Source organism: Pogoniulus pusillus, chromosome 9 (assembly GCF_015220805.1).
Source record: "Pogoniulus pusillus isolate bPogPus1 chromosome 9, bPogPus1.pri, whole genome shotgun sequence".
In the NCBI taxonomy this organism is placed as follows: domain Eukaryota; kingdom Metazoa; phylum Chordata; class Aves; order Piciformes; family Lybiidae; genus Pogoniulus; species Pogoniulus pusillus.
The window spans coordinates 9521717-9548454 of record NC_087272.1 but is presented as its reverse complement, the minus strand read 5'-3'; the positions used below and the strand labels follow the sequence as shown (position 1 = coordinate 9548454).

Here is a 26738-nt window from a genome sequence, read left to right as displayed (position 1 = left end):
ATCAAATGATAGAATGAGAGGAAGTGGCCTAAAACTGTGCCATGGCCAGTTTAAGTCAGAAACTAGGAGACATTTCTTCCCTGCAGGAGTGGTCAGGTAATGGAACTGACTGCCCAGGGAGGTGGTGGAGTCACTGTCCCTGGAGGTGTTCAAGAAATGTGTAAACATGGCACTTTAGGATATGGTTTACTGGCCACGGTGATCTTAGGTTGAGAGTTGGACTCGATGATCTTAGAGGTCTTTTCCAATGGAAACAATTCTATCATTGCATTATTTTCTATGTGTATATATGTACACACAAACAGAGGCCTTTAAATCCTACCCAAATTTAAAGATTCCAAAGAGTACTACTAATGCTGCTATCATCAGAAGCTTGGTTTATGCATAAAATGCACAGAGAACGACACATAAGTCTCATTATTAAAATATTTTCAGACTCTGTTAAGCAATTCAGATTTGCAGCACTTTGTTACTGCAATTGAAATGTGGCACAAAACCATGCTCTTGGTGTACAAAAGAAAATCATCTCAAAAGACTCCTCAAGGTTTTTTTGGAAGAGGTTTAGGTCTAAAGAGAAACTGGCATGGAGACACCACCAAGACAATTCATATTCATAACTCCTGAGACCAAATGTCTCATATGAGCATGGTTCTCAGTGTAAACAGCTGGAAACTGGAAGAAGTACCTTTGTGAAGGCCAAATTACTAATAATACATAGTAGCAGCAGTAGATTTGGATGGAATGCTCTGATCAAATGACAAAGAGGAAAGGGAAATAAGAGGAAAACTGTAAGTTTAGACTCTCCTTTCAGAAAACATCCCAATTTACATTCTGAACATGCCAGTTCTGGAGCACAGGGACTCCTAGCATTTGCAGGCATCATTCCCCTTGCTGCTCCAACCCTATTATCTTCTACCTCAGAGATTGCTGTCTTTGGGTAAGGACCATGAATGTCTCTTTTTCCTTGGCTCTTCACACTAGCAAAATTTTCACCAATGGCCAAGAGATATAGATCCTGCATTAAATTTTGGTGGGCTTTTCTCATCTGCTTCTCTTTCTCTTCCCTATTCACCTCTCATATAGTTATTATTCTTTAATCCTGTTTTGTTATAGTTCAAGGAGATATTGGTCTACAGAAAATGCACTACAAACAGAGCAGTCTACAAACCACAATCATAGCACTTAGCATATTTTGAGTCCATTTCAATGAAATTACTAACCTAGTTAAAATTACCTTTGCTCAGCATCAATGGTTATCCTCGTGGGACGACCCACGTCTCTTAGAAGAACTCGGCGTTTCTTCCCGTTCAAGTCTGTGGCTTCTATGGTTGCTTTCTGTCTGTTGGCCCAGAGAATGTCTTGATTTATCCAGTCAATAGCAAACCCTGAAGTGCCTTTGTCTATGTAACATAGTCTCTGTAATAAATAAAAACATGCTGACAATAAGAACCATCCTAATGATTGCCCTAAACTTGACTCTCAGTATACAGAACAGAGTGCCAAACCGAAGCTTTCCACATGATTCCTCTACCTCCTTCATTACTCTCAGACATGTAGATGTTTCTCTTTTTTATTCTTAATTTAATTTGATCTTTGTGCTTACCCATAACCCTTCTGAAGCACAAAAAGGAAAATAGGTTTCCACAAGAAACACTGGACAAATCTTTAGCTACAAGTGAGGCCTTAAGCAATCGAGTCTGCTTGAGAGGTGTCCTTGCCCATGGCAGGGAAGCTGGAGTAGATGATCTCTAAGGTCCCTTCCAACCTAAGTCATTCTATGATTCCTGCATTTTGCACACTGTGAAGTAATCAGACTTGTTCTGTTACAGATGAAAGACTTCCTAATGCAGTGTTACTGGACCCTGATGCTCAAAAAGCAGCATGAAACACAACAGTAAAGACTCCACATAGATATACAAACACTGCCAATCTCTCTCAAACCCTCCCCCCAAAAAAAGGGTCTCACAGCATTAAAGTTCAGTCACAAGAGCCTGTCTGCCCTTCTTAATCAGCCAGATGCACTGAACTGCACAATTTGCTTGAACAAAGAGCGAAGTGCTAAAAGAAGCATTTCTGCAACCATAGAAACCAGTCAAAGGTTTGAAAAGAAATGAGTAAGAATTCAAGCACATTCTTCTCCTACTACTTGTGCCAGCTTGAGTCGCAGTAATCTGGAAGACAAACTTCCCTGACGCAGGGGTTTAATTTAAAGCTCACAGAAACATTATTGGCTTCAAAGCTTTAGTTTGTCTGAATTGCCATTCCTTAATTTTTGACTCCCTATCACCTGATTCACAGAAAGTACTGAATGAACTGTGAATAGCAGTCAAACAGCTGAGACTCAGGACCGTAACTAATTTTTTTAACAGCCTCTGCTCTCATAAAAGTGTGAAGTGTACCTAAAGAGCAAGTGGTTTCAACATAGGGTTTTATGCCCATTAAGTTTGATAATTCCAGAGGATAAACGACTTTACCTCTTGTTTTGTCCCATTCAGGTGAATTCTTTGGAGCAATCGTCTTTCAGAGTCTACCCAATACACCTTTTCTTCTGCATAATGAAAATCCATAAGTGTTGACTGACCAGTATCAGCCACCAACCTTTCATGATTGGTCCCTTCAGTGTCAATTCTAAAGATAGCATTTCCATGGCTAAAAAGTAGGAAGGGTGCAGGGTCTGGTGTGGAGAAAACACAAAAAGAGGGAACTTAACAAATAAGCATTGCATTTTTGCTGCATTAAGTTCTCATCAGTATTATACTAGCCAAAGAGAAAGTTTGGGATCCAGCCATCTCTCTCATATTGTAATTACAACTTTCTATGCATATGGCAGAGAATCAATGAAACATCAATTTAATGGTTCTTCCACATTTAAAATGGAAAATAAGGTTAAAAATGTGAGCCATGAAACTGAGAACGCAGTTGTTGTTACCACTAATCGCAATCCCTACAGTCTAACCCGAGGACTGAAGAACCGTTTCGTGCATGATGATAGAGGATGGAGGAATTATACCAGGGGTGCACCTCCAAGTTGAACACTGCTTCCAGCTATCATGCTATATCACAGAGACATAGTCTGAAGTCTCACATTTCCCATCACAAGACAGAAAAAAGACAGCACCTATAGAGATTAGGTTTCTTATGATACAGAGGGCTGAAAGAAACAAAAATACCTGTACATACAACTTCTATAGCTCAAGAGCAACAACTCCTTCCAGACAATTCACTGAGTAAATGGTAAGAGTGAAGGTATTTTTTTCTTCCAGAGCTGGAGGCAATAACTATTAAGTAAGTCCTAAATGAAGGACTTCTTTTGTTTGTTTCTTTGATAGGTCACCAGTGAGAAACATATTTCACACTAAAGGAGAAAAGAAATTAACCCCTTTGGTAGTACCACAGATGATTGTCCCAGAAATTGTAGACAAACTTCAGTTCCTACTGAAAAGGAATGCATCTGACAGTAACTTCCCAAGGTGTTCACTACCTTGCAGTACCATATTCTGATATATTTCTTCTAAAACCACTATGAGAGTTGCCCTAAGGAACAATTTTTCCCCCGTCCAAGATTTATCTGATGTTAGTGGCTTTTGTTCTGAGTTTTATAATCTGGCATGTCCAAGTTGAATACTGCTTCCAGCTGTTGTGCTATATCAAGGAGAGATAGTCTGGAGTCTCACTTTTACCATCACAAGGCAGAACCTATAGAAACTGCTGAGGTTTCCTATGATACAGAGGGCTGAAGAAAACCGAAATACCTGTTATGTACAATTTCTACAGCTCAACAGCAATAACTCCTTCCAGACAATTCACACTGAGTGTAGAGTAAGGGTATAGCAAATATGTAAAAGTTCCAATTATCCCCCCAAATCCAGAAATCTAATTGAGGGTGAAAGAGTAGCTAAGACAGTCGAAATAACCTAATACAGGCTTAAAAACAGGTGACAAATATGGAAGTACAATTAGTGGGACATAATAGTTTGGACTGAAGATTCCTATTTAGCATTTAATAAAACTGGGATTACCTCAGTTTTATCAAGTCCTCTTTGTTATTTTTATGGTATTACCACAAGGTAGGGTTAAGATAGCCCAAGGAATCTTAACTGCATCTGCAAATCACAATAGTTTTCATCGGGGCAATTTGAATACCTTGGGTATCTATCGAGTGTGTAGAAGAGGAAACCAGTCACATTTTAGCCTTCATTGTAAAAATATTTTTTTGTCTGATTGAAAGCAAATAAATAAAAATGAGAGGTACACAGGCCAGTCTTTAATTCACCACTGAAACAGCATTTAAAGAAGGCAGCCCATTGTGGCAGTAATGGTGGAGATTTATCCATGATTGTCTGGAATAACAGACCGTGGCAAACAAAGTGTTTTCATCAAGTGACTTGGAAAAATGATTATTGATACAGATCCAACAAAATCACAGCTTTCAAACCTTCTAATCAGCTGTTAAATTGATCCTGCAAAGCAGAAGCAGGTCTCCATTTACCAGGAAGGGGTGGCACCAAAGATACACTATCAGCAGTTTTCTTGCATCTATGCATCCGAAAAATCAAACTGGATTTATTGATCATTTTTGCAACCTTTTAACTAAATATCTTTACTAACAGTTCAAAACCTTAGACTTTAAACTCAACAGATACAATTTTTACAGGTTTCAGCTGAATGCTCTGCCTTCATCATGGTTGCAAGGTTAATTCAAGCCCTTTCAAAGCAGAGGAATGGGAGCGATTTTGGGTTTTCTAAATGAAGAAAGTTCTGACAAGTACCCAAGGTATAATTTCCTTCTGTTCACAAGAAAATGTGCAGTTTCCACATTAACATACCATTTTGCACCTCAAGTTTTCAAGTTATCACCCAGTTCCAACAGGATTTTAGTGACTCCCTCTTTCTGCTGCTATTTGCACTGAGCAATCCCGTGTGAGAATAAATTACGAAGACTTGTTTTATGGAAATGGTAAATGAAGTGTAGCAAGGCAAATTTATCTCAGGAATCTGACAGCTCCACTGCCTGCATTTGCAATAGTTACTTGACCAAGAGCATTTATATACATGGTTAGGGTCCTTTTCATGCCTTGAATTTTCTATCAGGTGCCTGTGAATGAAGGTTGTAAATGGAATAAGTGTAAGTTTGATTGCAGGAGCACCAGTCAGATTTGGGACTTAATTTTATCAGGGCACTAATGAACAAGTAAACACCACCACCTGCACTTGATAACTTCCTCTTTTTAAAACATTCCACCCAATTGAAATACCCTCTACAGAGGAGTTTATTCTTAATGTAAGTGTTCCTTAACCATCACGGTATATCCTGAACTACCAGCTGCTGACTGGTGCCATAAAGGTTAGTAATAATGTGTGATGGTTTGGGTGTTCCCTGTGTCCCCGTCCCCCCCCCCAACTTTAGAAATCACCCAGACTAGACTCAGCTGGCTCTGGAAATATGAATGAAGCTTATATTTACAGCTGGCACAATATACAAGCAGATATTTACAGTATATACAGTTATATATAAGGGAAAAGGTAATACAGAAACACAACTCCCCTCCCAGAAACCTGAGTCCCCAGGAGGGGCTCCCAACTGCCCCTTCACCTTCCCCCTACCCCTCTCAACCTTACCCCACTCCCAAGGAAGAATGGAGGTTCAGCCAGGGGGGTTAGGAAGCAAAGTGGATCAGCCAAAGGAAAAAAGTGGAGCGTGAGGTTAGAGAGTAAGAAGCAGCTCAGCCAGCAGCCCCAGCAAGAGTGATTTGCAGAGTGTCTTATCTATGTTTTGACTTGTATTTGTATACATCTCAATAAGCCTATGAGGGAAGTAGACATCACCTTTGTTTTCCTTTCACAGCCTGTAATTGAGTTCTTCTCACCAAAACATTCTAGCCTGCTTCAAACTAGCACATAATGCTACAAAAAAGGTTCAAATTCTCCAATATTCAGGTAAGATTGTTCTTTAAAGGATACCTCTGCACAAGTATTGTGAGATAATTTATTTGTTTTTCACACCTCTTCAGAAATTAGGAGTTTATAAAATATTTGATTAAAAGAAAGACAGTTTAAAATTCTACTTAAGGGGCTGGAGATACTTAGGCAAGACAACAAAAGTTCCAGCTTGGGTCTTTGTGGGTTATGTGCTGATGTTAACAGCCATGACTACTAGGAGGCAACTGAAATAATTCTGTCAGTGCCATTTTGGGAGCTACATAGAATACTTTTGGATATGTTTGTGGTCCAAAAGGCCACATGCTTAGGGACTCAAGTACATCTCCTTCTTTTTGGATCAGAAACATACCCTGTAGAATACCACTCATTAAGAAACTGTGAATGGACCAAACTAAAAATAAGGGCCTCTTGCTCGTGGTTTCACAGCATAGAACCTGAATGTACTGAAATGACACCAATGCCAAGAAATGGAGAGAGGCAAAAGCAGCAAAATCTGGCATGGTGCTGTGTTTTCCTGGAGTTAGTAATTATGGGTTAAGAGAGTTTACAGTTCAGGGCAGACAGAGAGAGCGCCTATTAAACAGGATGTCATTATTTAGTTTTATCTCTTTGTTTTCATATGTCCATTCATGTCCTTACCACCAGACTTTCTTTTCTTCACTACCACTCTTTTGTTGCACCCACTTTCGGCTTTGCCACTTAACCACATGGTAAAATAGGGAGTTTTTCCATCAGCAAACCAGGGTACCCCAATTGCTCTCCAGTAGGGACCAGCCAGGCATGCTTAACTTTGAAAACTAATGTTATCCACATCTCTAAATCTTTACTTCAATCTCCAAAACAAAAACAAAACAAAAAAAAAAAAAAAAAAAACAAAAAAAAAAAAAAAGGAAACAACCTTACCATTCACATAGCAAGACCATTTATCAATATCCAAAGTGTAGCCAGGCAAACAGGAGCAGATATAGGATCCTGGAACATTGACGCAGGTCTGGCCACAGATTCCCAAACCACCTTCAAGACATTCATCGATATCTGAAACAGATCATGTCAATTCAGCTAGCAAAAGCAGCAAAGAGAAAAGAGAAAGAATACTCTTGATGTAGTTATCTAATAACTAATTGGTCACAAAATGTATTACCCCACCATCAGAAGAGGAGGGAAGCATGGCTGTACAGCTTCATAATGGTCTTAGGTTGATGGTTGGATTCCACGATCTTAGAGGCTTTTTTCAACTGAAACAATCCTATGACTGGTTTCAGAATTATTGTTTTGTCCATTGTCCAATGCACAAAACTGTTTGGTTTTTTTTTTCTGAAGACACTTTGATCACTCTAGTCTCTGATTGCCCAAACACAGGGCACAGTCTTACCTTGTACTCCATTTCTATGATTCATGTTATGATTTCATATGTGATTACTGCCCCCAGCTGCATCTGGTTTTGTCTTTCTTTCCACAGAAATAATATTACCAAAAAATTAAGAAACTTTTCAGAACTGCAAAGCAACAAACAGGCTGCTACAGCATTGACTTCCACATTAAGTTCATTTTGGTTTGAGTCAAATCTCAAAAGCATATACAAAATACCTAAATCCCCCCTCCCCCCCCCCCCCCCCACACACACACACACTATGTTCTGACAGCAAAAAATCTCAGACACACTAATTAGCAGTTGGGTTTTTAAGTGGTAGAGGAGGCTAGAGCTCTTAGGCTCTAGATATTTGATAGAATGCTGGTATTTTTCCAGGGGTGGAGGCAGTAACTGTTAGTTAAGTCCTAAATAAAAGACTGGGTTTTTTTGTTTATTTCTTTCAAAGGTCACCACTGAGAAACTTATTTTACATTAAGAGAGGAAATAAATTAACCCCTTTGGTAGTACCACAGGTGATTGTCCCAGGAAGTGTAGATACACTCAAGTTCCTACTGAAAACAAATGGATCTGATAGTAATTCCCCAAGGTATTCACTATTTGGCACATCCTGATGTATTTCTTGTATAACCATTGTGAGGGCTGCTCTAAGGAGCAGCTTTTCCCCACCGAGATACATTTGATGCTAGTGCCTTTTGTTCTGGGTTTTACCATCTGGCTTTGTACATGCAGGGAAAAAAGGAACACCAATTGTTTTGCAGAGACACATTTGATTAGGCATTGATTAATAACTAAAGAGAACCTTTGAATAAGTCACTAAAGGACATTTATGAATAATCAGAGCTACGTATATGTATTGAGTTATTCCAAGTATAGATCATAGCAATTTTACTTCTTTTTTTCTGTATTCCTGATAAAGAATTTAGGGCAATGGAAGAAGAGCTTCTCTTCTCATCACTTATCTTAGATGATCACTTGTATCAAGTGCAAATTACCACAGTGCTTCAGCAGGGCTATGTTAGGTGAGGATTCTTCTAGGTCAAATAAGGTCAGAAATGGCACTGCATGATAACTACGAGGAGCTGAAATTTAAACAACTCACGCCAGCATTGAATGAAACTTCTCTCAGTAACCTGGAGTGAGCTAAGTGACCAGATCTCTCATATCCCGTGGGTCTGGGGACCTCCTTTAACTGCTCAAAGAAGCCATGTAAAGGAATTTCTTCTATATTAGGTCTAAAAGTTGTTCAAAAGGAATGTCAGTGCTTTACAATCACCAATGTGTCTTTACAGACCAGGGAATGTTTCCAGAGCTTTTTCACAATGCTGTGTTCTACACAGCAGGTGACAACACGAAATGTAATCGGAGCACATGCAACTCATTTCTCTTGAACAGCTTATGAAGGTAAAGCAGAAGCATTTTCAGCAACTTAATTCCATGAAGCACTCTAATTCTGACCCACAATCTTCTTCAAACAATCAGCTTTCAGGAGCATATTTTCCCACATGTACCAGGGATGTACATGCCATTCTCCACAGCATTAAAGGAGTAACTCCTCCAAATCCCCTCTAGAAAGGTTTGACTGGTTTAGAAGTTCATTAATGGGCTACAGAAACTGTAAGCTCTAGGCTGCTAGTTTAAAACTACCTACTCCTGGCTAACATTGCCTGGGTGTCATTAAAACTAAAGAGCTCTTTGATGGAATGGCTTAGGTGACTTCAACTCATTGTCACAGCTGCTGTCAGTGTTAGCAGAGACATGAATGTGAGCATGAATGCACTTCCCTGATGCACTGGTTTGCAAATGGAGTAACTGGCTAAGTTGGACTGCTAATCTGACCTAGATATGAGTACCAAAGTGTAGAAGGCACTGTTAATAAAGGCCATAAGGCACTTTATTTTAGTCAACATGCTGTTATGGCAGTAGTGGCTTGGTGAATAAAACTGATGTTATTTGCTCTGAAGAACTCATAAGTATGGGTGATAAAAACAACCGTGCAGAGGTAAGATTGCTAAGGCAAAGGTCATTTGACTAAGGAATGTGAAACACTGATGAAAGAATTCATATTCTATCACAACAAAGAGCACATTAAATACAAATTTAAAAGACAGGCCCGACTTACAGGTTGCATTTGGAAGACTGACTATTCTCAAAAGGATTTGGATGAATCTGCTGACCTCTTAGCATGTTACTGGGAGAGAAAATTCAAGCCATGACACATATAAACACAGGAGAAGTAATTGACAGTGAGGAAATAATCTTACTTCTGTACATGGCAGTGGTCAGGCTTTACTGGTATGCTGTTTGTATTTCTCAGATGAAGGTTGGTAAAGGATCCTGACAAATTAGAAAGCGTATACAACAAGGATAAAAGCTTGATCTGATGGTAAAGAAAATTGCCTTTACAGGAGACACTTAAAGAGCTCAGTCTGCCTAGATTATCATAAAGTAGCTTGAGAGAAGGATCAATTCCAGTATATAAATATCTTCACAAGCAAAAAGTACCAGATCTGCTAATGGAGACTATAATCTTTTGCAAGAAAGAGTTGACAAGGACTGATGGCTGAGAAGTGAAGCCGAGGAAATCAACTGTAGACGTTAAGTGCAGGCATTTCTACATTAAGTGCAGGCATTTCTACATTAAGGATTTCCCTGCTTACTGCAACAGGATTAAACAAGAGGACTTTCTAGAGTCCCTTCCAACCCTATGCATTCTATGATTCTAAATTAATATTTTAAGTGGAAATGTGATTCACTGATTGAACTAGCAACCAAGAAAAAATGTGTGAAAAACATCAGTGGATATTTTCAAGTAGAGACCAGTCTGGGAAGACATACTTTAACCAGGTTACTGAGCTATGTACAGAGATAACTGGACAATGAGCTGTTATTTACAGGATGGATTCTCCAGCTTTACACATGTGCACCAAACTGCCTCTCCAACAAAAAGCATGTTGATTGATCAGGTTACAAGAATTGACACTGCCTCCCCAGTAATTGTACATGAAGAGAGGATTTCAAGGCTATTAGTCTGCCCATTTTCATCACCACCAAAATTCAGAGAATAAAGCAAATCCCAGACATAAGGAAAAGCATGCAATCACTCCATCTGAAGAAAGGCTGTAGGGGAAGAGTGGTTATAGTGGGTAAGAAAGGCTATGGTGGAAGAATAGGTGCCCAATAAAAGATGAGTGGCACACTGGCAACAGGCAGCTTGGTCACTGGGGAATGCCCCTTCCAGTGGTAAACAGGAAGGACCCATAGACATGACACTACTGTAAAATATGCTGCAACGTAGTGAATGTTCAGATCTTATGGTGCTTACAATGCAAGTGGGTCCTGTGCTTCATGGGATCACTTTGCTTAAAGTATTAAAAACAAAACAAACAAACAAAACCCTAAACCTATTTCTTTCTTAGGGGAACTCAGTCATAAACCCACTGTCAGGCCAGCAGTGCCTTCACCTTCACTGACAGTGCCAAAGTGAAGCATTGAGCTGCAACCTGCTGTAGCTGTTTAACGTGTCCTGGCAACCACATCCCCCAGTGGGAACTTTACCCTGTGAAAGAAATCGGCTTAGTGAACACAAAAGCTGTCTGCAGTGCCCTGACAGCCAGCCCTGAAAGGAAGAATGAGGTTCTGCTTCATTCTCAAAGGCTTCTTTATGCAAAAAATGCCTTGAGAATCAGCAAAAACGATGAATCATGTCATCATGATGTTGGCAGCTCTCAATGCCTTTGCATACAAATATGCTACTTTGTTTAGAGTCCTGAGAAATGCTCTGACTGCAAAAGGTGAAGCATTAGTATGCCTGGCAGGGACACAGAGCAACCACAGTGAGCCAGAACTTGCCTTTCATAATCCCAAATACACCCATTATATACATTTAAAATACATGTGCAACATACACACTCAACCTCATTCAATACCTTCACTCAAATTTGGTTCCTGTGGAGTTGGACTGAGAATTAGTGCACTCCACTATATCTAGTCACCACCACAATCATTTCAACGAGGCTGGACATGAAATTTCATCTGGACTACAAAGAAAGCAGCCCATCCCTTTTATCTATTTTGCTAAAAACACGGAGCTCAAAGAAGAGACCACATCCAGAATGGAAAAATATGTTCCATCTATCAGCAGGTCACAATAAAATAGAGGAGGTGCAGCTCAGAGATCTCAATATGCTACAATATCTTTAATTTTCTATCTTTCAGGACTCAGATCTCAACAGTTTGGGCACTAGAATGGAAAAAATATATATATATATATATATATAAAATTAGAAATAAATTCTGTATGTAAATTAGCAACTATGAAATGGACTTCTTCTTCCCAGATCATGCAACTTTCAATATGGCCTGCTTCTCAAACATAACGTTCATGAGACTATCATCTCTTTGAATGGCACCAGCAAGTACTGTCAGCTACCTTCTTTTAAAGTCAGGTTTTAAATCAGGTATTAAAAACTAGGCAGCTTCATTTCAAATAGAACACAAAATGAATACCTGCTGTCCTCCACTGAGCAGAACAAATATAAGTCCTGTATTAGTCCTTGGTCCTAAAGTCTGCTCCTTAGCCCTCTTCAGGATTAAGCTTCATGTCATGTGTGACACCATTTCTGTCATTTCTTGCAACATATTTTCCCCCTTCCTGTTTTCATCCAGGTTTTTACAGCTAAAGATAGTGTTTGACAACATTCAGCTGGATCCAGTTTCCAGAGAATTTAAAGGGAAATCATCTCAAGAAGATTTGGTCTATAGGTTCCAACCCATGTTGAAGAACTCTTTATTACTTTCTGGTAACACTATTTTCAAACATCAAGCATATTTAAGATGTAATAAAAAGAAGAATAATTTAATATACTGTATCACCAGCACTCCATGGCAGGAGAGTGGCAAACAGCAAGAAAGAAAGGAGGAACACTTGAGACACACAGAAGTATCTGACCAAAAAAGCTGACCTAGATAGCTGCAGTTGTCACCTTCAATTGCAGGCAGTATCTCTGAAGGAATGTGCAGCATGTTAGCCCTGAAGAAGTGACAAGATCTGATCAGTTAATGTCAGTGGTTAACAGACATAGAGAATTTAGGAATCCAGGCTTAGGTAGAACCTCGATACTATGGGTTGTGTTTTGTCTTCTTCAAAAGGTTTTATGCAGTCTTTTCATTTTTAAAATACCTGTCTTCCTTCACTTCTAAAACTTTAAAAGTGAATATTCCAAGACAGCCCTGAAGCCACAATACACCTACAGTCTTGCAGTATCTGGAACATATTTACCTAGGGTAGCCCAAGACTAACAGGCCTTTCCCTAAACTCGACAATGCAAGAGGCTGCTCTAAGAGCCTTTTCAGATACCTAAATGCCATGTGGGAAACTTTTTGGTCTGAATCTGGGAAAGAACCTATACAAGATGTGAGAATGAAGAGCACTGTTCTTAAAGTGGTACATCAGGAAGCCACAGGCAATCAGTTCCAACAGGCACAAGGCTGATGTCTTGGTGAACCATGTATGCTTCTATGGTCAAATAGCTTGGAAATGAAAGCTTTCCCAAGATCAGCTATGCAGATGTTTTTTTTCTTGTAGGAATAATAATTCCTGAATATCTCAGACCACTTTTTCTTTAAGGATAGAATGTTCTGCATTTTCAACAGGGCATAAAAAAGATTACTCATTTAAAGATAACTGAGCTTCCATTCCTGGTGTGATTAAATCAATATGGCAACGTCAAAAATTTCAGAAATGCTTCCAATTCTATCATAACTTGTTGATAATTGATATATTCACTCACTACCCTAGCCTTGTTCTGACCTCATGATCTGTTCTCTCCTATTTCTCTTACAAAAGTCACCGTTGTGGGACACATGCCCCCTCTGAAATGCCTCTTCTCCCTTGCCATACCAGGTCAAGATTCAAATAATCTCACTTAAAATAACTATAAAATTATGTGAGATATTTAGGGTTAGATTTCATTATCCTTCTACAGGATGAGGAGTACTTTGATCTCTGAATATCTCTAGAAATAAGAGGAAATAATTAAGAAGTTTGATATTTAGCAATGTAAGAAGAGCACAACCTAAGCCTTCACCTGCGGTGGCAGAATGGAAAACAAACCTACAACAGCCTACACACTTCCCAGTAAGTGCCATTTGTAGGAGTTCACCATCAGAGTGTAGACACCTTCTCAATTCAGAGTAGCCCTCACAGCGGGCAGGATGCCACCGTGGTCACAGATGCTAAAGAACATTTTACAATTGGTATCTTTATTGCAGCTGACCAAGAGTGGTGGCCAAGCCACAAGATCAGCTTGATGTCATCGTTCACAGTTCAGTGCTATGAGTCATGTCTCCCACTCACCCTTTTTATCCCCACTATTACCTTCAAAGACTGCCTCCAGCTTCCTACCACTTGCTTCCATTGCTCTCTCTTTCTCACATAATTAATGAACTAGAATATCTTATATCCGGACTTCTGGCCAGAACATGATTGGTATCCAGTACACTGAGGAAAGCACAAGGGAAATTCATTCCACCAAAGCATCCTCCAGGCTTACATTTCATATCAAAGCTTCACCTTGGCTTAATCTCCTGTAATCCAGTGGTGTCTCAGTAAGCAGACACCGCAGCACAACTCATTTTTCATTTATTGTGTATTGTATGGGATTGCTCAGAGCATGGCACAGCAACATTAGCTCTTACACAAAACACTTCTCTTACTGTTTCTTGCAGAGTTTGCAAAGCTCCCTGCCAGTCTGGTTTTGGTGCTTTACCTAGTGTGTCTTCATTCATACCATAGAATACCATAGAATCAACCAGGTTGGAAGAGACCTCCAAGACCATCCAGGCTAACCTAGCACCCAGCTCAATCCAATCAACTAGACCATGGCACTAAGTGCCTCAGCCAGGCTTTTCTTGAACACCTCCAGGAACAATGACTCCACCACCTCCCTGGGCAGCCCATTCCAATGCCAATCACTCTCTCTGCCAACAACTTCCTCCTAACATCCAGCCTATGCTCCCCCCAGCACAACTTGAGACTGTGTCCCCTTGTTCTGTTGCTGGTTGCCTGGCAGAAGAGACCAACAACCCCCACCTGGCTACAACCTCCCTTCAGGTAGTTGTAGACAGCAATGAGGTCCCCCCTGAGCCTCCTCTTCTCCAGGCTAAACAACCCCAGCTCCCTCAGCCTCTCCTCAGAGGGTTTGTGCTCCATACAGCAGCTAAATGCTGCTCATTTTGAACAGAGAAGATGTAAAGCAGGGCAGGTTCTCCTTCCGTTAATGGAAGGTTAATGTGCATCGATATGTGAAATATGTCAACTGAATTAAAAATATATCTTCACAGCCTTTTGAATGCAAATATTTAGAGTGCCTTTTAACTCACTGAACAATAGCAATTCCTTCCATGTCAGGAGGATTCTCATGTTACAACTGAGCTCTTAACTGAAGAGATAACTAATATACATTAACTAGCTTGTGGAAGCTACATATACATTAGCAAATAGTGTGGGCCTAGAGGAGAGGCTAAGTGTAACAGTTGCTGACTATAGGACATACACTGCCTGTATTTTAGGTCAGGGTTACAGAGAACCAGGCCTAGCCCGTTCCCATGAAATTAATGGCCATCAGTAGTGGAGAGGATAGATGATCTTCTGCAGGAACATCTGGTTTAGGTTGGCCTGAAAGGTCTCCAGTCTGTGCACTTTGAGAGTGCTGTGCAATAGGCAGGCAGAGTGAGAGGTGGCAGTAGGGATATTCCCTTCAGAAGTGTGTTTCTCATCTGAATTCAAGCATCAATGTGGAAGCACCCTAGGTGTGTTTGGCTCTCAGATAAATATTTGGTCAGATTTATCATTTGTGCACAAAGTTGCCTAGCTTCTCCTCTCTCCAAACAAGAACATTTAGCATGCATACTTCTGTTTTCTGCTTACAGGATGGTATCTCTTGGCAGAATGCACAGAGGAGGCACCTGTTATTAAATTACTGGAATCATGTCAAGCACCGAGCTGGAGCAATCCAGCAAAAGCATTAACTCCAAGCATATCTGCTTGCTTGAATCCTTGCAGAGCATTTCCTCATCCCCTCACTGCAAAGACCATGACTTCATTGCCTCTAGCTTTCTTAAAAATATTAGACTTCAGGGGAGAAGGGTAAGGAGAAAGATTGTGTCATTCTTTGTCTTACACACAGTAACTAGCATCTCACATGTTCCAAAACACAGGAGGTGATTATATCAATATTAGTGTCAGATATTTCACCTAGAATTAAGTGCTACACACCTGCAGCTCACATGTTATATGAGATGCAATATTAAATACAAGCATGCATATCTACACACACATATAAATACAGGAGTAGTCTTTTAAAGTTTTCTAGTCTATCCTAATACATAATCATTGAAATAGTCTTTCTCTATGCATATAGAAGTAAAAAGCTACATCTACACACAGGTTTTTACACATCTAGAGACACAAATACACATGTATTGCACATATGTTTGAAAGTGTGCACACGTACTGAAAACACAGAGACACTGGAGCTATGGCAAGGAATTTTGGTAACTAGGGAACAGTTCAGCTCTCTTAATGGTCATATAAAAGCTTATTCTGCTTTCTAATAAACTGACAGAGTGATTTCTGAAACACAAACTAAGTAACATTTGCTCTCTTCATTTTGTGAGGAGAAGACACCGAGAAGCTGATTGTTAAGTTCTGTCAGTACAATAAGAAATAGATGAAAATTACAAAGCTTAATTAAGAGCGTACAAATGCACTTTTCTCAGTCTGTGATCAGCAACTTACCTATACAAGCTGAGTTTTCAGTCTTTAATCTGTATCCATTAGGACAGTTCCAGTGCTGCAGAGCCGAGAGGCTGACAAAATCAATTTCAAAAACCAGTGGTAAAAAAGCAACAAGAAAGAGAAACATAATCTTGAGAGGGGGTTTTGAACTGTCACCAGAGAAAAAATAGCTTGTATTCAGTCATATCCAGGACAGGATGAGCATGTGTAATCCCAAAAGGTTTCTGCAGTCTCCCACTTGATACTCAGACATCTTAACACAATACCAAGTTTTATCTTTGCCTTGCTTTTCTTGTCACTTCAGCCCTTACTCTGACTATAACCTTGAAGAAATTCCAGGGAGATTTCTTCCCTGCACACGTCAGGTTTTTTTCAGCCTCTCTTTCATTTCTTTCTTCTTCTTTCCTTTTTTTTTTTTTTTTTTTTCCCTTTTCTGGAAGCCAAGTATGAAATGCCTGACACTCTTGCCACAGATCTAACACAGCTTAAAAGCAAAGCTCACAAGAATCACTGCAAATTTCCTCACAAAAAAACAAATCCTGCTGTCTAAAAATCATCTGTCTTGGAAAACTGTTCCCCCACAACCCTCCGTAGAGCACAGGGAGCAAAATCTCCAGGTACCCTCCTTCTGCAAAAGGCAGTTGCTTCTTACATACAAACTTGGACGGACTCCTCTTTCCTTTTTAAAGCTCTGCTTGCCCCACCTCTTCTCTTTTTAGTACCACTTGAGTGAACCCTGTGTTTGCAAATAGTAATGTGGTCAGTTCCTTACTACAGGGAACTGAGCCAGAATGCAGATAGGCAGCTACCCATAATAAATACAGCCTATTTAGAAAGCCTCTCCTCCTGCTTGAGAAGTACCTTGCCAGCTAAGTTGTATTTCTCAGAGGTTGCAGGCAGGTTTATACCACGCCTGTCAATCACAATTACTTGAACATCATCATGCATTTTACGCCCAGAGACAAATTTGCTCATCAGAAATTTCCATGTAAAAAGGAAAAAAACATCCTTCTGCTTTCTCTGATACAGTTCAACTGGAAACACAAATTGGCTCAGAGTCAAGTGCAGAGCTATGACTGTAATTCTGATTTCAAGAAAGTTGCAGCCATCATTCCTGTGCAACCAGTTCCAGGTGAACCTGCTTGGGTAAGAGTTGGACTAGATGATCTCCAGAGCTCACTTCCAACCCACACCATTCTGTGATTTCTCTCAGGTCTGAGTTTGGCTCTTCTGCACTTCCAGGAAAATACTTGCTGTCAGAGACTGAGGCAGCAACTTCTAAGCCTGCACCTTGAATGGCTAACAAATGTGGCAGTTATTTGTATGCACACCTGAGAGGTGTGAGAGGTTACTAAGTGGCGCAGTGCTCTTTTACACCTCTTTTGCTGAGATATATTAACTAGGAAAGTACCAGGTGCATCAAGTTGATCATTCTTTTGTATTGAAAACAACTTACTCTTTTCCCATTCTTTTGGCAGAGACAGCAATGCTGTAGAGCACAATCATAACAGATCTGCTGAATTTTCACTGTACTGAGATTTAAGCAGGTGTTTAAATGGTTGCCTGTGCCAGGCTTTGTTGAGATAGCTTCTGTGAGACTTGCTGGTTCTGTCCTTTTTCTTCCTCTGCCTTATTTTTTTCCCCTTAATTTGTGCAGTGTGGTGCTTCTGATGCAGGAGCTAGATACAGGACCAGTGTCAGATGGTAACCTACAGCTGTGCAAGTCCTGCCTGTGAGAATGTCCACCACCACCCTTTATATTTGTATGGATTGCTAGAAGTCCAGGCTTGCACTGTCAAAAAAACAAGAAACACGAACCTGGATTACAAATTTGGAAGCTCTTCATTAAACATAACCATTTCTTGAAGTTTCTGCCTGTGCCTGGGCACATTTTGCTCACTTAGCCTTCACTGCTCCAGCAAGTGCAAATCATTCAATCCAGACTGACAAATGGCAGCCATGTTTCCATAGACTGCTCAGAACTGAGCCTCTACTCTACATGCTATAAAATACAATAACAGTAATGTCAATTATGCAGGGCCAGACTCATGCCAAACAGCATTTGCTTCTCCAAATAGTCTCTAGTAATACAAAAGGGCAACCAACACAAAAGCACAGTGTAATGCCATCCCATGTAGGATTAGAGGATCCCGCCTGGGAGCTGTGGTACGTTCCACATAAACTTCTTTTTGCTAATTGTGAGCCATTGCTCCCAACTCAGACCTTTTTTTTTCTTCTTCAGTGTTCAAGTTGGGAGCACACAACTTAAACAGCTCAAAAGGAATGTGTCACTTCTTTGTGAGCAACCACCAGCAGAGTGTTTGCTAGGCTGAGAGAGTGGCTGTGCCAACACAGCCCTGACCTTTTCCAGGGCAGACTCAGGAGACAAACTGAACACGCTCCCCCTTTCCTATCAAAAGCCAGAAGCAAGTTTTGTCTCACATTCTTCTAATATCTCATTTATACTCATCTACCCCAGTCTTCCCCCACTGCTCCATTTTCTCCCTTTGCCTTTACTCAAAAGATAGTCAAAGACATGTCCCAGAATTTCTCTTTTCTCTGAAGTAAAACTGAATGCAGAACAGTCTGACATGCCAACATCACAGTGATTTTTTTTTTCTGGAAGAAAAGATCCTTTCACTGCAGTCAAGTAAAGAGAGGTTAATAGAGTAATTAATTTTACCATTCTAGAAGTGCAGGACTGGTTTAAAAATAACAAGAAAAATACCTTAATAGCAGAATTCCTTTTAAAATATAGATATATATGTGTATATATATATAGTTCAAACCAAAACTACACCCCCAGACTCACAACATGGTACATTATCTAGGTCTTAGGATGCAAGAAAGTTATTTTAAAGTCCATAGAACCAATCCCCTTCCCTTAGACCAAATCACAAAGTTCTCAACGAAATCTGAAATGCATCAGGCTGTACCACATCTAAACTTTTCAAATATACCATTTTTCACCAGGTGGTTCAGCATAACACACACAAGAATTCTTTCACACCTAAAGCCATTAGGGTCTAAAAGGTTGCTCAAACGTTTTCCCACAAAGCAAACTATTGTGTTCACCTACAGATATGAAGCACAGTCATTTACTGTAGTCTAATACTCATCTGACCAGTTCAACTACAATAGCTCAGCAGTCTGATTTCCAAGGCTTATCACAGTATCAGTCTGAGTGGTGTTAAAAGTACCTGGCCCAGTATAGCAAATGTAAAGAATTGACTTAGATTAATTTGACCTCCTGACTCAAAGAACCAATAAATTAAACAAATACACATCTTGCACCTTTCTTTTGAAATTCCTGCTATCTCAGCTAGCTTTAGAAGGTTCTCTTTGCCAAAACTGGAAAGATCAGCTAGAGATTCTAATGGAGAGAGTCTGCTCTCCTAACCCAGCAAAAAGCTGCTGTTACCTAGCTCAAGGACAGTATGCTCTGGCTGTTTCTAAACTGTGTAGCAAATAGAGCCCTCCCTCAGTTTCCCAGGGCTTTCAGCATCTATAGTGTATAGTTTCGAAGTTCTTCACAGAGAAAGTGATTTCCCATTGGAATGGGCTGCCCAGGGAGGTGGTGGGGGCACCGTCCCTGGGGGTCTTCAAGAAAAGACTGGATGAAGCACTTAGTGCCATGGTCTAGTTAATTGGTTGGGGCTGGGTGCTAGGTTGGACTGGATGATCTTGGAGGTCTCTTCCAACCTGGTTGATTCTATGATTCTATGATTCTTAACAACTTGTCAGCACTTGGACTTTTTCTGTCAGCCTCTGGTCAGCCTATTCTATTCTGGTTGTTACTGCCACCAGAGGTTAATAATTAAATGCAAGAGTTCACTGAAATAGCTACCACTGTGAAAACAGCACAGAGCAGTGAGAAAGTCTCAGGTCCTATGAAACAGCTTCCAGATCCTCCCTGATGGCCTCAGGTCACATACATGTCAGAAAAGGTGCTGCCTTCAGAGCAATTGCTAACTGGCACAAGCAACTTTGATGGTGGTGCTGAGGATTTCTGACAGCCTTTAGGGAAGATGCACAACAGTTTTGCAAGCCAGGCCTTGCACCTCCTTCTGATGCTTGATGTCACAGAGATCAGTGTGGGGGTGGTTGACTGTGATCATAATACTTTCTCTGACATGATAGTCCTAATTGCAGCAGAGGCAGCAAAAAGCTAAATCCAAAGGTTTTGTTTGTTGGGAACAAGTCTGTTTAATTTTTAATATAGGTAAAGAGTACCACAGCTTGAGTACTGGATTTGGGTCCCTCACTACAAGAAAGACATTAAGGTGATGGAGCAGGTCCTGAGAAGGGCAATGAAGCTGGTGAAGGACCTGAAGAACAAACCTTGCAAGGAACAGCTGACAAAACTGGGGTTGTTTAGTCTGGAGAAAAGGAAGGCTTTTTACAACTCCATGAAAGGAGGTTGGAGCCAGGGGGCGATTGGTCTCTTCTCCTGAGTAACAAGAGATAAGAGGAGAGGAAATGGTCTCAAGTTGCTCCACGGGAGTTTTAGGTTAGATATTAGAAGAAACTTCTTCATGAAAAGGGTTCTCAAAGACAACATACTCCTCAGAGAGCTATTTGAATCCCCATCCCTGGAGGCGTTTAAAAGACGCAGAGATGTGGCGCCAAGGGGCATGGTTTAGTATCAGACTTGGCAGTGTCAGATAATGGTTGGACTTGATGCTCTTGAAGGTCTTTTGCAAGCAGAGTGATTCTGTGATTCAGTGCTGCTAATGACATTACAGCAGGGTAATCCTTGGTTGTGCAGAATTCTGACTAAAGGCACAGTAGATGCTATTAAACTGCCTGTCAGACAGAGCAGGGCAGGGCACAACCTAGGAGAGAGGCATATTCCAGGTATCTCAGAAAGCCAGGAACACCTGAAACCTCCTCCTGAGGTATGATGGCCATTCTGGTTCTGTCCTCAAGCATGCCAGCCATTGTTTTCTCCAACAACATGGAGATGTTATTTGGTTAGCAGGATGTTAGTAAAATTAATTAAAGGGTGCAGCTTTAAATCATGAAGGCTTTACAAAAATCTGGTGCTGTTGTAGGTAATCTCTTTCCAGTTGGCCCAGTTTGCTTCACAGCAGCAGTTACAGCAAATACCCATGTGATTTTTTTTGGGGCAGTTTGAGTCTTATGTCCTTTCTGTTAAGGTTTCTGTTTTTCCTACTGCAGCCTGGTCTTAAGGGAAAGAAAAAGACCCCAAAAGTCCACACGAAAACCATACTGTTAATTATAACCAATCTCATTGTTTGAAGCAGTTTTACAGTTTAACATTTTAATGGGCACCTTTCACAAGCTGCTGTATAGTGAATTCTTGTTTCATCAGCTAGACAGCACTGGAATCCACAGAAGCATCCAGAAAGTAAGTTATATATGCTCTCTCTCATATCCAGACAGTCAGAACAAGAGTAAAACATTCTGGGGAAGCCACGTAGCACACCACTGACTTAGGACATTCATCAATGTTAGATGACTGCATTAGCAGATGTAAAGGAGTAGCTAAAACAGTATGTTGAAACAGTCATTTAGCTGAGGTGGAGATAAACACGAAGATAAAGCAAGCCATTTGTTACCATAAATAAGGTCTACTCAGTTCTCTAAGTGAGAACACTTAAGGGAAGATCTTAGTAGCAGGCATGGCATTGCTTCGCTATCAGGGTCAAAATAAGTGTCCTTCTCATGACTATTTGCTGTGTCCATTCCAGGGACACCTCTGCTTCACCCACAGCAAAATGATTTCTGGTGTGCATACTAGAACAGCCACTCTAAAAGATCCCTCAGAGCAAAGCATTGGCTGAAATCTGATTTCACTGATTTTCAGTGTTGCTGAGAACTCACCACCTCCCCCAACACCAGTGGGAGACCAGGATTTAGAATATCAATCTATAGGTTCTTATTTGGTGTCTATCTGTCACAAGTATTCTTACTTTTATTCTTTTTATCTCATCAGTCTGGGCTGGGAAGATGAAGAAATGATTTTTTTTTTTCCAGTCCTATTTTGTCTCCACCTTGCAGCCTTTTCAGATAGTTCATTCTTCTTGTGACCACGATGCACTTTAGAAAACAAGCATCAGGGAACAGATTATGTATTTTAACATAAGAAACATGGGAGAGAACCATTGCATTTACCTACTAATTCACCTTGTCATATTAAATCCGTTTCAATAACGAAGCCTATTAAGCCAGGCTGGCACACCTACACAAACACACACCCAATAAGATTCCATCTGTGTATCACATATCAAAGGCAGGACCAAACAAAATGGACAATAAATAGAAGTAGACATTGTTTAGTCGCCTTCCCACAGCAAAAGCACCTGAGATAGACTCAAGAGGCTGGAATTACTGGAGATGCTGTCAGTGGCTGGCACTGGGATGCTGCAAGTTGCTCAAGGCTGCTGCTAGACTCAAACACTCTGGAGGAGGGAATGTCTTCCTAAGCATGTTGCAATTCACTTCATAGAAATTCAACCTTTCCCTGGATATGGCCATGCCAGAGGAATTGTTCAGTGAATTAACTGGTGGGCAACCGAGAGCAGGTGTAATAAAAGAACTGCTGTGAACATTCATTTCCCTACAATTTGTAGAACAGATTCACAGGATCTCCAGAAGCAAGTATGCCCTAATTAATAAATGTTTGAACATTGAGAATCTCCTGAAGAATTTGCTCAGAACCTGAAGAAGATAAGCTTGCACTGGAAGTGCAACTTCTTGATGCAATGCCCTTTAGTCTGTGAGATAATTTTACGAGCTCAGTAAAGATCTAAAGCAAACCAACCTATAGTTCTCAGACCCTGCCCACAGTGGCCATAAGAGCCATGCATGTGGATTTCCTCTACCATATCACGAAGTACTTGGTACAGAAAGTGGCCAGTGATCAGCAAGGGGCTCTGCCATGGAGGAGGCAGCTTGACCCGACACCACCTCAGAGAGAGCCTCACAGCTGCAGGCGGTGCAATGCCAGAGCCTAGCGCAGACCCAAATACCACTGTGAGCATGATATCCCAGAACGTGGCATCTAAATCCTGCAGCTACCAAACACACCCTGCTTGAGGCCACAGCTGTCAGTTCCCCGTTCAGAAGACAGAAAGGGAAGAAGAGCCATGAGGAAAAAGGCAAGTGTGTTAAGCACAAGTAATAGCCCACGTTATATTTAACGTTTAGATAACGGTTCTGCATACTCCAAAGCTTCAGACAGATCCTGGGTTGACGGTGGGGGTGTGAACATGGAGGCTTCAGTGCCGACTCAGGTGACAGTGGTGCTTTCAGAAAGGGGAGAACCAATTCTTTGCAATAGTCCCTTTGTCTCTGGAGCCTTCCAAAAACCCACTGAAACACATGAATCCCCTATAAGACTCAGAAATAGCATTATTCCCATGGTGTTTTTGAAGGAAGTGAACAAACCCAACAGAGGCTTGGTCTTAGAGACTGACCAAGCAAGTACTAAGCACTGGGTTAAGCATTAAGGACCAGGGAAAACCATTCTGTAATGGAGCAGCAGTGTACAAGCAATTGAATAACCAACAACAAACCAGAAAAGCAGTCATTAGCACTCACATACAATCTTACAAGATGTCTACTCACCTGCACAGCCATGAGCAATGAGGAGTGAACAAAGAAGCTCCTGAAATGTAAAGCTAACAACTCCTGTAGAGTTCTCAGTATGTGTTCCTTGGTGTAGCCTTTGCCTTGCATTATGTTGTTGACTTACAAATTAGGAAGAGCAACATCAAAATCAGGCACAGTTGGACTTCATATATTAAACTGTCTACATATGGATGCAGAGAGAAGTTCTGTGGCTGCTATAATCACATGCACAGCAAATTCTGTCTACGTCATCCCCTGTACTTGGCACTGCTGAGGCCACATTGTGAGTACTGAGTTCAGTTTTGGAGTCCTCACTACAAGGGGACATCGAGGTGCTAGAGCAGGGCCAGAGGGGCAACAAAGCTTGTGAAGTGCCTGGAGAACAGGTCTTGTGAGGAGCAGCTGAGGGAACTGGGGATGTTTAGTCTAAAGAAAAGGAGGCTGAGGGGAGACCTCCTTGCTCTCTACAACTCCCTGCAAGGAGGTTGGAGCCAGGTGGATATTGGCTTCTCACCTCTAGTATCAAAGGTTCTTTAAGGCTGCTCCCAAAACAAACTGTTCTGATTCTATGGAAGCTCTAAATGAGTACATTCCTTTTTAATTTGATGGAAAACAAAAGAGATCAGGTCTGTGGGCAAGAGACTATCTCTAGCATATGCTCTCCAGATGCTAAAGTGCTTTGGGCTTTTTTACATACAATTAATATGTAATTTAACTTAGGCCTGATACTTAGAAATGAAAGAAGTATTGAAAAATAATTGTACTATTTTAGAAAATATTAGTAAAAATAAAGGCAAAGTAAGAGGACAATCTGATTAAGACTTCAAGATATGTTTTTCATGCTTCACACTACTACCCCAGTCCCAAACACATTCTATGTTCTTGAGACATTTCTCAATCTGAAGCCTGTAAGAGGTTCCAGCAGCAAACCTCATCATACAATTGCCATCAACACTCCTTTTGCTTTACTGCCAAATAACACCTGTTGACTACTACACAACCAAGCAACTGTACCACCAAAAACTACCAGTTATTAAACATTCTTCACATCACAGTATCCTGTGAATCAAGTATTCAGCTACTACTAATGCTTTTGTCATTAGATGAAGAGTAACAATCTATTAAAACCAATTCAACAGAGGAAAGCATTAGAAATGTTTGAGGCTGAATATCTTGCTGTATGGCTGCTGAGAACTCTTGCTGCAGCTCTATCTATGATGAATAAAAGGACAATATTTGTGTTTTACATCACTCTCTATACCAGGACACATCAGATTAACCATATTACAGTATCACAGTATCACCAAGGTTGGAAGAGACCTCACAGATCATCAAGTCCAACCCTTTACCACAGTGCCCAAGGCTAGACCATGGCACCAAGTGCCACATCCAACCTTGCCTTCAACTGCCCCAGGGACGACGACTCCACCACCTCCCCAGGCAGCCCATTCCAGTGCCTAATGACTCTCTCAGTGAAGAACTTTCTCCTCACCTCGAGCCGAAATTTCCCCTGGCGCAGCCACACAGGTAGTAAAAATCTGCCAGATCTTAACTTCCACGTGTTAGAAATTCTTCCATGAAGAACTTTCATGCGCTAGAAATCAATTTAGGATGAAAATTTAGTTGCAAAGTTGTCAGGATTTCTCCTAATTGAAAACAAAATAAACCAAACGACCAAAATGTTTTGGGTTTTTTTTTTTAAAGCCCTAAAAGCAGAACAGAAAAAACCCAAACAAACAGGAAAAAAAGTCTTTTTGATGCAGCCAAACTCTTGGCAATAAATGCTCAGGCAAAGGGGTTAGGGCTTGAAGAAATACTCTTTAGTGCTGAACCCAAAGCAATTGCTCTCCTATGAGCAGTAGATTTGCAGAGTTCTGCTGAGAAGCAGAATTTCCACCAAACTAGAAAAAGTGAACTAATAGCAAAGCAGGAAGTGGTATAATGGCAGTCACCTCACCTGTCTGCAGCCTTATTACTTAGGTAATGGGTAGGGTGAGCCCTGTGAGTTACAACTTTATGACAACAGGTAGGGCTGTTTCTCATAAGCTGCTGACCTCTGACAATGGTGGAGCTGCTATGAAACTGATGCCTCTCTCTTGCACAAAAGTGCCAAGCAGAATGCAAGTCCCTGGTGGATATCAAGGCCAACCCAAAAAAAAACCTGGACAGTTTTCTTTTGCCTGTGGTCATCACTGGTTACCAACATACATCAGGTTCACACAGTGATGCAAGGAGGCCATTCAGTTGCATCTTCACAGGCTCCTCTATCATGCTGAAAATCTCAGTCGCCTATGGTCCCCCAGCAGTCAGATATCCTCAGAGACTTTCCTGGGATGACATTCTCTGAAATAGTTGTGAAACATATTAGTAAGGGGCACTTTGTCTGACTATTATTATTGTATCAATACCAGCAGTGGCTTCCCTCTCACTTTACTGAAATTACCAAGATGTGGAAGCATCTTCTGAATCTCCCCCATGGCCCAGCCTCTTGCCAGACACTCACACTATTTGTGCATACTTATTCTTGGCATCTGAAAGCTGCCTCAAACAACGTGTGACAGGATTCATCTCACTGTAACTGGAGTACCACTCCACTAAGTCCTGAGCTATTGGCATTTGCTGAAATGGCTGCGGACTTGAAAACATCGTCAGATGCCAGTTCGCAGGATGTGGTCAATAAATTATTTAGAGCATCTTTTCAGAACCCATTCCTCTGTTTTATCCCCAGCCCACACAAGGTTAGCATCACACAGTTCATACAGAGCACGGCCTTTTGTGAAATTTACCCCATATACTCATCAGAGGAAGAAACTTCATCGTTTCAGATATATTTTTAGGTGCTGACATTTGACTTTGACTTCCTCCAGGCTTGTCCCTCTGCCCTTTTGGTGAGTCACAAGTTATTTGTACTGTATTGAGCTTCCTATAGTTACAATTTAGTCAATTCATTCTGCCCAGAACTTCCTAGAATTGGGAAGGATCAGAAAGACATTCAAATGATATGTTTTGACTATAACAGATCCTTTAAAAGTA

At 40.8% G+C, this 26738-nt stretch overlaps 1 protein-coding gene across 1 annotated transcript in view; it reads right to left on the bottom strand.

Moving 5' to 3' along the window:
- Positions 1-17322, bottom strand: part of EGF (epidermal growth factor) — a 70948-nt gene extending 53626 nt beyond the window's left edge. Inside the window, exons 1-4 of the mRNA XM_064148494.1 lie at positions 16110-17322; positions 6844-6975; positions 2475-2674; positions 1235-1416 (exon numbers count right to left, since the gene is read on the bottom strand). Of these exons, the coding sequence (XP_064004564.1) occupies positions 1235-1416; positions 2475-2674; positions 6844-6975; positions 16110-16236 (641 nt within the window). The 5' untranslated portion in view covers positions 16237-17322. The remainder of the gene's footprint in view (positions 1-1234; positions 1417-2474; positions 2675-6843; positions 6976-16109) is intronic.
- Between the last annotated feature and the right edge of the window lie 9416 nt (positions 17323-26738).